Source organism: Octopus bimaculoides, chromosome 3 (assembly GCF_046866305.1).
Source record: "Octopus bimaculoides isolate indiv1 chromosome 3, ASM4686630v1, whole genome shotgun sequence".
Lineage (NCBI taxonomy): Eukaryota > Metazoa > Mollusca > Cephalopoda > Octopoda > Octopodidae > Octopus > Octopus bimaculoides.
In genome coordinates this window covers 168,481,512-168,494,776 of record NC_142930.1, presented here as the reverse complement: position 1 = coordinate 168,494,776, position 13,265 = coordinate 168,481,512, and the positions used below count along the sequence as shown (strand labels likewise).

Genomic DNA, 13,265 nt, shown 5'->3' with positions numbered 1-13,265 from the left:
TGATTTAGGGTCTGGGATTGAAATTCCCTGTGGACCAGTGTACCCTGTAAGTTTGACATTGAGTTTTGGACGCTGGTAGCGCAGGGCTTGGAATTTTTCGTCATTAAACTGCATATTATTATCCTCAGCCCATCTGTAAATTAAGTCCAACTCCTTCTGCAGATGTACGACATCGCTGGGATTCTGTATTTTCAGCGTGACTTTCGTATCGTCTGCGTAGCTTACAAGGGTGGCTATCAACAGAAAACAAAAATGTGATAGAAAAGCCAGAAACTAATAATGTACAAGAAGAGGAGGAGAGAACGGATAAAGATGTCAAATATAAGGAGGTTTTGATAAAGTACGAGAAGAACGAGGAGATGGACTGAAAGATCGCGAAGTTGAAGGACATAAGAGTGAAGATGCAGGAAACCTGTGCTGAGAAATGAATTTTGATACATGAGGAGAACTACTGGGAGTACATAAAAGAATTTGATGAGAATATAGAACGAAACGAGCTTGGTTGGTGGAAACACCACCCACTAGAACTGATTATTTGCAGTTGATAAAGATGGAAGTAACAGTGATTAATGGGTGAAAAGTAACGAAAATATTTCAATTTTTTGAGTTGCAAAACTGTTAAAGTAAAAGTGAAAAACTGAATAAATGCAACCACCCGACTGGGGTCGAGAGGACGTTGCGCCTCCTTTTTTCATTCTTGCGCATTATCATTTTATTTTAATCTTTCTTCTACTCTTATCATTCGCTTTTGTAATTTTTAGTTCCCTGATTGTATGTTTGTTGCGTTTTGTACTGTTTTCATGTTTCGTGATGTCCTATAAGAACTCTTTGTATGGCCTTTTTTTTAGGTAATAAAGAAATCGGTATTTTGTGTGCCGCTACGTTCTGAGTTCAAATTCCGCCGAGGTCGATTTTGCCTTTCAACCTTTCGGGGTCAATTAATTAAGTACCAGTTACGCACTGGGCTCGATATAATCGACTTAATCCATTTGTCTGTCCTTGTTTGTCCCCTCTGTGTGTAGCCCCTTCTGGGCAGTAAACGACTAAGAAACGTTAGCACGCCGAGCGAAATGCTTAGCGGTATTTCGTCTCGGTGAAGTTAATACGTGGTAATATTTTGAATAGTGTTTGTGCTGCTTTGCAGCGATTTGGGTGTTTACGTGTGTAATTTGTTTGAGCTTCCTCTTCTCGTAAGAGAAGAGACAGTTGGTTGAAGAATGTCTGAAGCCAGTTATAGTTACTCAGACATGTCATCGTCCGAGGAGGAGTTGCTGGAGGCAGTTAAGACAATGGACCAGAAACTGATAAAAGAGAGGTGGAATTTTGCTGATGTAGCAAGGTGCAAGGAAACAGAAGTGGATATCAGGGAATTCGGATGACACAAAGAAGAAATGAACTGAGATGGGTTCGAAGTGTAGCTGTCGCCCACGCAAGAGGTTAAAAACGGAATAATGGAAAAGTCGATAATCTGTCGAAACTTTTCTATAAATAAAAGAAGAATAGACGTCGTCACGACAGAACAAATGGAAAAGGCGTTAAAGCAAATTTTCTGAAGGCATAATATACCTCACGAGAGGTTCAACATTCGGAGCAGTAGAAGTGAGGTTTCGTATTGCAGCAGCAGCAAGAAAACATGCAGCGTTGACAATTCGGAGCGAAGAAGTGGTGCTGTTGCCCACGTATAGAGGCATGAAAGTAACAAGGGTCACGGTTGAAGGAATCCCACCGGAGATTGTTGTGACCTGAGTGGCAGATGCGGTCCTCTTTGGTAATGAGGACAACATAGTGGTGCCCCAGGCCAAGAAAAAAGATTGCGTCAACTGGAGAGGTCAATCACTGGAGATGATAGTCCAAGGTTCAAAAGAAACGATGGAAAATATTGCGGAAACAATAATTATGGAAGAAACAATTATGACTGTCAGGATCGAAGGAAGAGTTCCAAGCTGCTTTAAATGTGGCCTGAAGGGACACATAAGAGCAGATTGTACATCAAAACCAAGAAAAAAGCGACCAGAAAATACGGAAGAGAAGATAGAAGAGACCTGCAGAAAGGAAGTAACCGAAAAAGGAAAGTAGCGGAAATAGGAAAAAATAAATGGGAAAATGTGACAGCAAAAAACTAAAAAAGGCAAGTGAGCTAAACTGTAAACCACATTCCACACCCATCCCACCCACACTCTCTCAGACCCACCCACTCCATGCAGACTCTAGGCTTATCCATTCCAGAAACAAAAACAAGAGGCAAACATATACAAAGAAAACCAAAACCCCTCTCCAAATCAATAAAGAGAAGGAAAAAGTGTAGGGTTTATATGTTGCTTAGCGACGAACTGTTAAGGGATTCGGCGGAATGGGACATAGAGTGTATTGGAACTGCGGGGTATGATAATGTGGAGGAGCATCACTCGTGTGTGATACCAGATAAGAAGCAAGAGGAAAAAATACAAGAATATATGGTTGGATTTTGTTTTTGGAAGGTAGACTGCAGCTGGAGCTCATTCCCCAGACTTTACTTCGTACGATCGGTGGTTGGAGGAAACAGGTATCGATGTGTTGGAAGGTTCAGGATTTAAAAAGTAGAAAATGGGGCTACTCGTAAGTGGGGCGAGTGGTTCCATTTCCATTCTATCATTTTCATGTCTTCATACGTTATAACATTCATTTCTATTTTTTTATATATGTTTTATGTCCCACATGTTTTGTTTGTCACCCCTATGTTAGCCTGCATGGGAAATTTAAAAAATCAGGTATTTCGTCTGTTTTTACGTTCTGAGTTCAAATTCCGCCGAGGTCAGCTTTTGCCATTCATCCTTTCAGGGACGATTAATTAAGTACCAGTTGCATACTAGTGTCGATCTCATCGATTGGACCCCGCCCCAAAATTTCGGGCCTTGTGCTAGGAACAGAAAATAATATATATTATGCTAAATACGGCTTTGTTTCTATGATGATGTCGTTTTACACAAGCCTAGAAGACTGTTAGAACCTCTTTCTCATAGAGTTGTTGTCTCCTCTATTCTATTGACACTACAATGGTCTCTAATCAACCTGATCTGGTTGTACACCGTCCAAAACTAGACCAAGCTGTTACATCTGTTGGTTCTCGTCACCCATTTAATAATTTTTCATCAAATCCGCTTCACTGAGAACCCATTCCTCAGCAATTTACTTCTTCTCAAGCTTTGCCAACTCATGTCTATTTACTAACAATCCAAGAAAAAAAAAATCAATTTCATCGACATCAGGACTGCTTGGAACATGGTGCTTCCCCTTGGTAAGAAAAGATGTAAAAATGAAAGAAAAAAATATCACTTACCCCCTTGTTTTAATATTAACCCAATTTTTGTCATTATGTCTTTTGGGCCGAAACTGCACGCAGGTATACTTTTGCCAAATGTACATGGCTTTTCTGACTCTCTGCTTGAGTTTATAATTAAAATCTGATGGCAAGAATAAAATATTGACAAATTAGATATCAGTCTACGTTGATGATAAAATTGTATTTAGTGATGAAGATAAAAATTATGCTCTTATCAAAAGGATGCGAGAAAAATTCAAGTAGAAAGTCTTCGATATTACCCAGGATATTAGCCTGTCAAGTGTAATGCTTTGTTACACACGTTTTTTCAATTAATCTTACATTATCTGTGGAAGAGCGTGGCTTAGTGGTTAGGGGTGTTGGAATCATGATCGTAAAGATTGTGGTTTCGATTCCTGAACCGGGTGACGCGTTGTGTTCTTGAGTAAGACACTTCATTTCACGTTACTCCAGTTCACTCAGCTGCCAAAAAGGAGTAATCCTGCGACGGATCGGCGTCTTGTCCACGTGAGGGAAATCGGCCCTTATGACTCTGGTATGGCTCAAGAAGGAAGCATTTATCATTTTTATTTATTGTTGGGTACGATGCTATATTTGGGCGGCTTGAACATCTGGACCGGATTTTGTCGGATTGACTGCCAAACTTATCAATTTTCACGTAGAAAATAAAAAAAATTCCAAACTTGGTACTAAGGTGTTTGAAACAAGTTGATTAGTTCTTAGTATTAATCCAGCCGGCTTAGAGAATCATTACTTCGTCGCTAAAGATGTTAACGGAATTACTTCCGTTTTTTTTTTTTCAATATTTTGAGTTCAAATACCATGACGTCAACATTTTCTCTCATACATTCAGGGTCGATAAATTTAAGAACAAGTCACGTGCTGGATTCGATGGAATTGATTTGTTCCTTCTCCTTGTAATTTGGTGCCCTAGTGACAAAATTTGAAGCAAAATGTAGCGAGTTTGCAGAAATGCTTGTGGTCATTCTCACAGTTCTTTACGTTCAGAGTTCAAACGCCAACAGAGTCAGCATTACTTTTCATCTCACTGGGGCCAATAGAAGTGAGTACCAGTCAAGTTCTGAACAATGGTATAGATTAAACCCTTGTCCTCAATTTTCAGACTTTAAGATTATAATCTTTTCTACTCTAGGCACAAGGCCCGAAATTTTGGTGGAGGGGGCCAGTCGATTAGATCGACTCCCGTACGAAACTGGTAATTGATTTATCGATCGCGAAAGGATGAAAGGCAAAGTCGACCTCGGCAGAATTTGAACTCAGAACGTAAAGACAGACGAAATGCCGCTAAACATTTCGCCCGGCGTGCTAACGCTTCTGCTAGCTCGCCGCTTTGCTTTGAGACTATATTAGAAACATTAAAGATTTGGAGGTAGGGGTACTCTTTTATGTAAACGCTTTCCATTGACTGCACCGCCATAGTCTCACTGTCTGCATTCTCTGCCTCATCGTTCCGTTCACCGCTGGTCTCACTCTCGATAAGCACCTGTCACTTTATGCTTTCCAGTTCTGCTGGAGATAACCATTCATGCTTCCTGATGGCTCTAGCTTGGCCACACACAGTTTGTTCACTTAGTTCAAATGATTGAATTCAAAATTATTATTATCATTATCATCATCATCATCATCATCATTTATTGCCTTTGCACAGCTTCTAACGCTGGAGATGTACTACAGTGTCAGCTGTTCACTACCAGTGAACTAAGCTAACACCCCTTATTGTTCGAACACCGTCCGGAGTATTCGATCGGTTCGAAGTAGTGCTGTTTTCTGCAAGTGTTCAACCCTTATTGCAGCCCATGTTCGTTCCACGTACCTCTCGAGATTTTTGCTCACTGTTCCCAGGGCTCCGGCAATGATTGGTTACTACTCCCAACTTTTTCAGCGACCACAGCTGCTTAACCTCCCAAGCTAACCTGTCATATGTGTCAACCTTTCTTTCTTCCTTATCGCATACCTGGTTGTCAGTTGATTATGCTATATCTATGATCCAGCATCGTTTGCTTTCTTTCTCAATTAAGACTATGTCTGGTTTCCTATTCTCTATCTCACAGATTAGAGCCTCCGTTTCTGGTTTTAAACTACTTTCAGTCATCCATAGCCATCTTTTTCTTTTGTCTGTCCGATCTTCAACATCCTTATGAAAGCGTCCCACAAGCCTGACCTTCTTACATCCAGTAACAGCGGTTCTGTGGCATATTTTACATACCATGCTATGTTGTTTTCTTCTGCTCTGGTGCTGTGTTCGCATCCAATATGTCCTCTTCCCCCTCTTTCCTTGGTACATGTAGCCTGTGTCACTTTTTGGATGGAGTATCCCATATCTAGTCAGCAACTTCCTCGTCTTTGTGTCTAAGCAGTTTAGTTTGTCTACGGTCCATGCGATTACCCCTGCTCCATATCTAAGGAATAGCTTCAATCTTATTCTGCCTGTTTAATTTCGAATTGAGGATCAGTTTCAGTCTGCGTTAGTACTCCACTTTAAATTTTACTGTCATTTCAGTCTCTATTAATTTATCCATTTCCAAAATCTCCAAGTCCTTATAACCCGCTTCCCCTGTCTGCTCCTTAATCTCCGCCGACGGTATCGTTAGCTCGTCCATGCATTTGATTTTGCCTCTCTTCATGACTAACACACCACACTTTTCAATCCAAAGTGTATTCTGATATCAGCACTGAAAGTATACAGGTATCAACGAGAGAACTGACTTGATTCATAATTACAAAAATAGTTTGAACATATACCCAGCCTTTGATTTTCTCAGAAACAGTGGCAGTGGTATCAAGCACAGCACAAAGATCAGTGGGGACAAGCAGCCCCCTTGGAAGACACCACTCCTAATTTTTACTGTACCTCACCTTCTTCCATATGCTGTCAGTTCCGTCATCCATTCCGCCAGACTTTTTCCAAGCAATCGCTCAATATTCAATGCAATACCAAATAGGTTCATAACTTCCATAATCCAAGAATGTGAGATCATATCGTACGCCTTGCGATAATCGATCCATGACATGCCTAAGTTAGAGACTGCAAGAGGAGGAAAACTAGGTACAGTTTTGTCTACCAGGTGTTCATCCTTGGTACCTTTGCACTTATGCTTGCAATCCTTCTGCTCATGTGGCAGGACTATTTTTTTCCAGATGTTCGTATATTAACTCTGCGAGTATTCCAGTCAATGATTTCCGCATAAGCGGCAAACGGGACATTGGCCTGTACTTGCCTACCGTATTACCTTTTTCGATGTTTTTCAGGCACAGCGCTGTCCTACTCAATGTCAACCGATCTGGTGTTACTTGGTGGGCATTTAACAAGGTGTTGAGTTGCGCAGCTATTCGTGCGTGGCATTCACCAAATATTTTGATCCAGTAGCCTTGAACTCCATCTGGACCCGGGACCTTCCTGCTACCAATTTTCTGCTTATTTCCTTCAATTCCTTAAATGAAATGACTAGTTCTGCCAGTTTTGGACAGACTACCGTTTGTTTCAGTTCTTGCAACCATTCAGCATCCTTCTTGTGTTCCTTGTCTTTGTTCCAGATGTCACTCCAAAACCTTTGACTTTCAATGTTATCTGATGTCTACTTTTTATCTGTACATCCTCCATTTATTTTTTAGTAGAATATCTTAGTAAACTATACTCTGAATAACCTATTCTGGTGGTAACCCTTCATTCTTTGGTCGTATCTTACCATTTTTGCTTTCTTTGCAACTAGGCGCTGTTTCAGTTCCTCCATTATAACTTTCAGCCCCTTTCAATATTATACTTCCTTGTATTTATGTTTGCTTTTAGGCTCCCCACTCTCTTTTCGGTCTAACGAAGAAATGTCATTCGGGAGCATATCTATTATTATTATTATTATTATTATTATTATTATTATTATTATTATTATTATTATTATTATTGCCTTTGTACAACTCCTAATGCTGGAGATGTACTACGGTGTCAGCTGTTCACTATCAGTGAACTACGGTAACACCCCTTATTTTTCGAGCACCATCTGGAGTATTCGAGTGGTTCCAAGCAGTGTTGTTTTCTGCAAGTGCTCCACCCTTATTGCAGCCCCTATTTGTTCCATGTACTTCTCTCAAGATGTTTACTCACTGTTCCCAGGGCTCCGACAATTATTGGTACTACTACCACCTTTTTCAGCGACCACAACTGCTTAACCTCCCAAGCAAACCTGTCATATCCTCTATTGGTCCTTATCGCATGTTGTCAGCTGGGCATGCTATATCTATGATCCAGCATCGTTTGCTTTCTTTCTCAATTAACAAGATTCGTTTGCTTTCTTTATTATTATTGTTTTTTTTTCTTCCACTATTCTTCCATTTCTCGCCGAGTGTTTTCCGTACACCTAAGGCAGAGAAGCTCATTGTATGCATTCCCAGTTTACACACGCAAATTCACAGGTAAAATATGTATTTTAAAAAAAGTAATGAATAAATAAAAAAAATTCATGAATGGATGTTGTTTTCACAGCGATAATGCTCTTCTCAGTACGAGACGTTCCAGTTAACTCGATTTTTTGCACTTTATCATTATTATTGTTGTTATTATCATCATTATTATTAGCATTTAACCCTCTGTTTTCGGCAGATTTATGAAATCTAGTGTCATATCATATCATTCGATGAGTTTGTTTTTGTTTAAGTGTATGGAAATTGTCGTTTCGTGGTGGAGGCGTGAGATACATCTGTTTTGCAATGTCGTTAAATTTCTTACATTGCTAGTGGTGTTATTTCCTTATTTGTCGTGTAGCAAAGTCTAAGAGAGTTTTGTGATTCTGTTTCGTGTGTTCTCAATCAGTCATACTGTGTGCTGGAGTTTCCGATGATAATTGTGTAGCGCACGTTCTGTATGTGTATTTTGTTGGTAGCTTATGTTGGACGAGTTGTGTCGGTTGTCAATTTCACGGCCTCTAAGTCTAGTAAGTGTGGGTGGGAGAGGATACTTAGAAACCAGAAGAGAATGCACTCAGCAGAGTGGACTCGGTTAAGAAACACCTAAGACTCACTTGATGTTAAGTCAGCTAAACGATAAATTCAAGTATGATAAAATTTGATCTTAAATTGCTGAGAAGCAAAACGAAACCCACAAGATATTTCAGCCATTTTTGTGTCGGTTGTATTGTATTACTTGTTGGCAATTATGTCGTTATATTAGCAGAATATACGCTAATTTGATATAATAATCTTATGTGCGCAATAACATCCACTGTTTTGTTCCAGCCTAAAGCATTAAGCATTAAGCATTTGCTGCATCTGACTGATGATCACCATCTAAATTGCAATACACGCTGCATTTTGCCATTAGTAACGCTTAAAATAATTATCAAAATTGTCAAATCTCCCCCCCCCCAACCTTCTATATAATGTCATTGGAACTTTGTTGCACACATTTATATGTTGAAAAGTAACTCGTTCAAACTTTGAAATGGGGAGCCCGTCTATATATGACAACACTGTTACAGTTATGGTTTTTGATATATTGAAAATCGAGGTGTTCGCTGGCAACATTGTGGGAGAGTAGCATGAGGTGGTCACTAGTGTCTGCTTTTACAGGGAAATTCCGATGATATCTGACCCAGTCACCATCAAAGACAAGTCTAGACAGAACAGTGGCACCACACGTTAGATCGAAGGTCTGTTTATAATGACTGGAGTCTAATAACGACTAAAACACAAAATGCTTAAAAGAGGCCTAGAATTTGACTAGGTTATGAATCAAAAATATATGAATTATAAACACAATTATGCGGCATTTAGTATTAAATGAAATCTTAGATTACTTACGTTTAGCAAAAACATATGGTATTACGGCATTGGGCCATCGATGGTATGAAGGAACAGCGCTTCTTCTATATCTTCCATTGTCTAACCTAGAATAAAAATCATGCTGGGGCTCTTGGCTGAAACGCATAAATATATACATATACATATATATATATATATATATATATATATATATATATATATATATATATATATATATATATATATATATATATGGTGGTTGTCTACTCCTTAAACAGAGTTTGACCACCTCCTGCCCCTACACCTTAGCCCTTTCATGGCGTCTGATGTGGCTTTTTAAACCAGACAGCGTTTTGAAAAAACACCCACACAGATTGCACCTCTGATTTGCACTACCAATACCCGCAAGTAAGTTCTGCTCATTGTGGATCCTAACATGTCTTTTAAGACCCCCATTGGATTTGCAAACCCTCTGGCACACACCACATTCAAACGTGTGCACAGACATATACTCAGAATACACATACATGCATATACATACTCAGAATACACATACATGCATATACATATACATATACACATACATGCATATATATATATATATACATACATACATGCATATATACATATACATACATATACATAAATACATACATATACATACATATACATATATATATACATATATATATATATATACATATACATATACATATATATATACAAATATATATAAACATATATATATATATATACACACTCATATATATATATATATAGATATATATATATATGTATATATACATACATATATATATATATATACATATGTATACATATATACATATATACATACATATATTTACATATACATATATATATATATATATATATATATATATACATACAAATATACATACATATATACATATATATATATATATATGCATATACATACATATATATATATATATATATATATATATATATACATACATATATATACACATATATATACATATACATAAATATGGTGGTTGTCTACTCCTTAAACAGAGTTTGACCACCTCCTGCACCTACACCTTAGCCCTTTCATGGCGTCTGATGTGGCTTTTTAAACCAGACAGTGTTTTGAAAAAACACCCACACAGATTGCACCTCTGATTTGCACTACCAATACCTGCAAGTAAGTTCTGCTCATTGTGGATCCTAACATGTCTTTTAAGACCCCCATTGGATTTTCAAACCCTCTGGCACACACCACATTCAAACGTGTGCACAGACATATAATCAGAATAGCTGGGTGAGGTTTGTTTTCCATGGGTTCGCAGGTGAGATTTCAGGCCAGCCAAGGACAGACATGGTCTGTCACAGACTGTGCACACAAAAAGGTCCTTGTCATTCACCTTCTCAGTCTTCACCTTTTTCCTTAAATGTCTCTTGAGCCCTGCTTGCATCATCCTGGCCTCTTCAGTTTAGGGCAGCTGTGTCAAATTCTCTTATACACCAGATGTGCCATCAAAACTCTTGATTAGACCATGTCAGGTGGGGGAGAAGAGCCATGCAAGGAACGTGAAAATCACGGTGGTGCACCAGCATGACCTCAGCCACTTGGCTCAAACACATAAATAAATAAATAAATAAATAAATACATGTATATATATATATACATATATACATACACGTAAAAATTTAAGGAATGGAGTAAACGCATGTTATAACTGCATACTTTATTCCGACATATGTTTCGAAGAATTACAATTTATGCGATCCATAGGAATCGTCGATGTTAAAAATGTAAACTTCTCCTCAGGGAATGTATGGGAACCATCTTAAACGTAAGACATTATGAGCGAGTATGATAACTATAATTGGATAAGGTTATGACGTAATTCATTTGAAAAAACCGTTGGAGATTTGGACGCTACCAGATAGTAGGTTGGACAAGAAAAAAAAAACTGGAAGAGATAGAGGGAAAGAAAAATTCAGAGTGTAGATTTGTTAGTAGATAGGATAGTATAGATCTAATTAAAAAAAATTTTATTGGAGAGGGATGTTATGTAATAAAAAGGCAATATAATTGGGGTTAATACTGTGTTTTTTATGAAAAAATTGAGATGAATGTACATAAACACTTATAATTATGTGTATGCTCATATATGCACACAAACAAATCCACATTTACACCCATAAGTTCATGTATGTATATTTATATACATACCCATGTCAAAACTCACACTCATATATACATACGAACACACACACACATATAGGGTTAGGGTTACCCTAACCCTAACCCTAACCCTAACCACTTGGCTGAAACACATAAATAAATAAATAAATATCCATATATATCCCTATACCTATACATACACATACATATAAACACACGTACACATACATATAAATATACATACATACATATATATATATATACATATATATATATATTATATATATATATATATATATATATATATATATATATACATATATATATATACACATACAATTACACTTATACACACATACCTACCTATACACAAATACACATATATGCACATCCATACCCATATATACATAAATACAAATATACACACACATACACATACACATATATATACATCTATGCCCATAAACACACACATACATACTCATATATATATATATATATATATATATATATATATATATATATATATATATATATATATATATATATATATATATATACATATACATATATATGCGCATACATACATACACACATACAAATACATATATATAAACACATATACATATATATATATATATGTGTATACACACATATACACATATACACAAACATAAACACACATATATACATATGCATTCATACATATATATACATATATACACATACATACATATACATACATATATACACATATATACACATATACATACAAATACATATACACACACCTACATATATATATATATTTATATATATATATATATATATATATATATATATATATATATATATATACACACATATACACACCCACAGATATACACATGTATACACATCCATATATACACACACATACATACCTATATACATATATACACATACATATACTCACCTATATATATACATATATATATATATATACGTACAGATACATATATATATATATATACACACATACACATATATACACATACATACACATACCCAAATATATATATATATATATATTTACATATATAAAAATACATATATACAAATACGCACCCATACATATTCACAAATACACTCATATATGAATATATAAAGAAATTTATGCATAAATATATATGTGCACAAAAATATACATACATCCAATTAAGCATACGTATATGCATATTTATATATTTTTTATAAATAATAGCAATAAAAGTAAAAATAAAAATAAAAATAGAAATACATATATGTACACAAAAATCTATACAAACACATCTAGTTTCATACAAAAACATGAATATATACACACACACACACACATTCTCCCACAGATACACGTGTATATATAAACACTTATACACGTATACTCATACACACATATATATTTTGTATGTATTTGTTGTTACAGGAATTTATATAGATATTCATACGTAATTTAATATACTCCCTAGAACGTATGAATAACTGTCGATGTGTGGTAATTATTAATAAAGTAGAGGAATATTTAACTGAAGGTGGTTCATATACAAGTGAATGAGATGATAAATGAATGAAAATTAATAAATGAATTAAAGAATAATAAAGTTAATGGGTTGTCTATTAATCTACATGAAATGATTACTTTATTATTATATGCTAGACAAGTTGGGCTGAATTAGGGGTTGAAGGAGTAAATCTTGCTTAAGAAGACAAAGTCAAAAATATAAATAAGGTTTACTACAGCAATTCCGTAACATATTTGTTAATGTAAAAGTTTTATCGAGTATATCATGGGTGAATTTTACTATACATAAACCAAAAATAATGCGCTTTTTTATGTTCAAAGATTTTATATATGTTCTAATTTAGGTTAATAAATAAAGAATGTTTAGATAAATTATGTCAATCGTAGACAATTTTAATCTCCTAACATACGAGGGAGTTAATAACATGTTTTACTAGAACTATTTGATGAACTCATATATT

The 13,265-nt window shown here is 36.0% G+C and overlaps 1 protein-coding gene across 2 annotated transcripts in view; it reads right to left on the bottom strand.

Moving 5' to 3' along the window:
* LOC106876115 (uncharacterized) overlaps positions 1-13,265 on the bottom strand; it is a 93,271-nt gene that overhangs the window by 55,649 nt on the left and 24,357 nt on the right. The window contains exons 4-5 of one of the 2 annotated variants that reach the window (XM_089350003.1): positions 9,131-9,246; positions 3,317-3,440 (exon numbers count right to left, since the gene is read on the bottom strand). In XM_089350003.1, coding sequence (XP_089206129.1) covers positions 3,317-3,440; positions 9,131-9,246 — 240 coding nt within the window. The remainder of the gene's footprint in view (positions 1-3,316; positions 3,441-9,130; positions 9,247-13,265) is intronic. The other variant, XM_089350004.1, reaches the window with a different exon arrangement.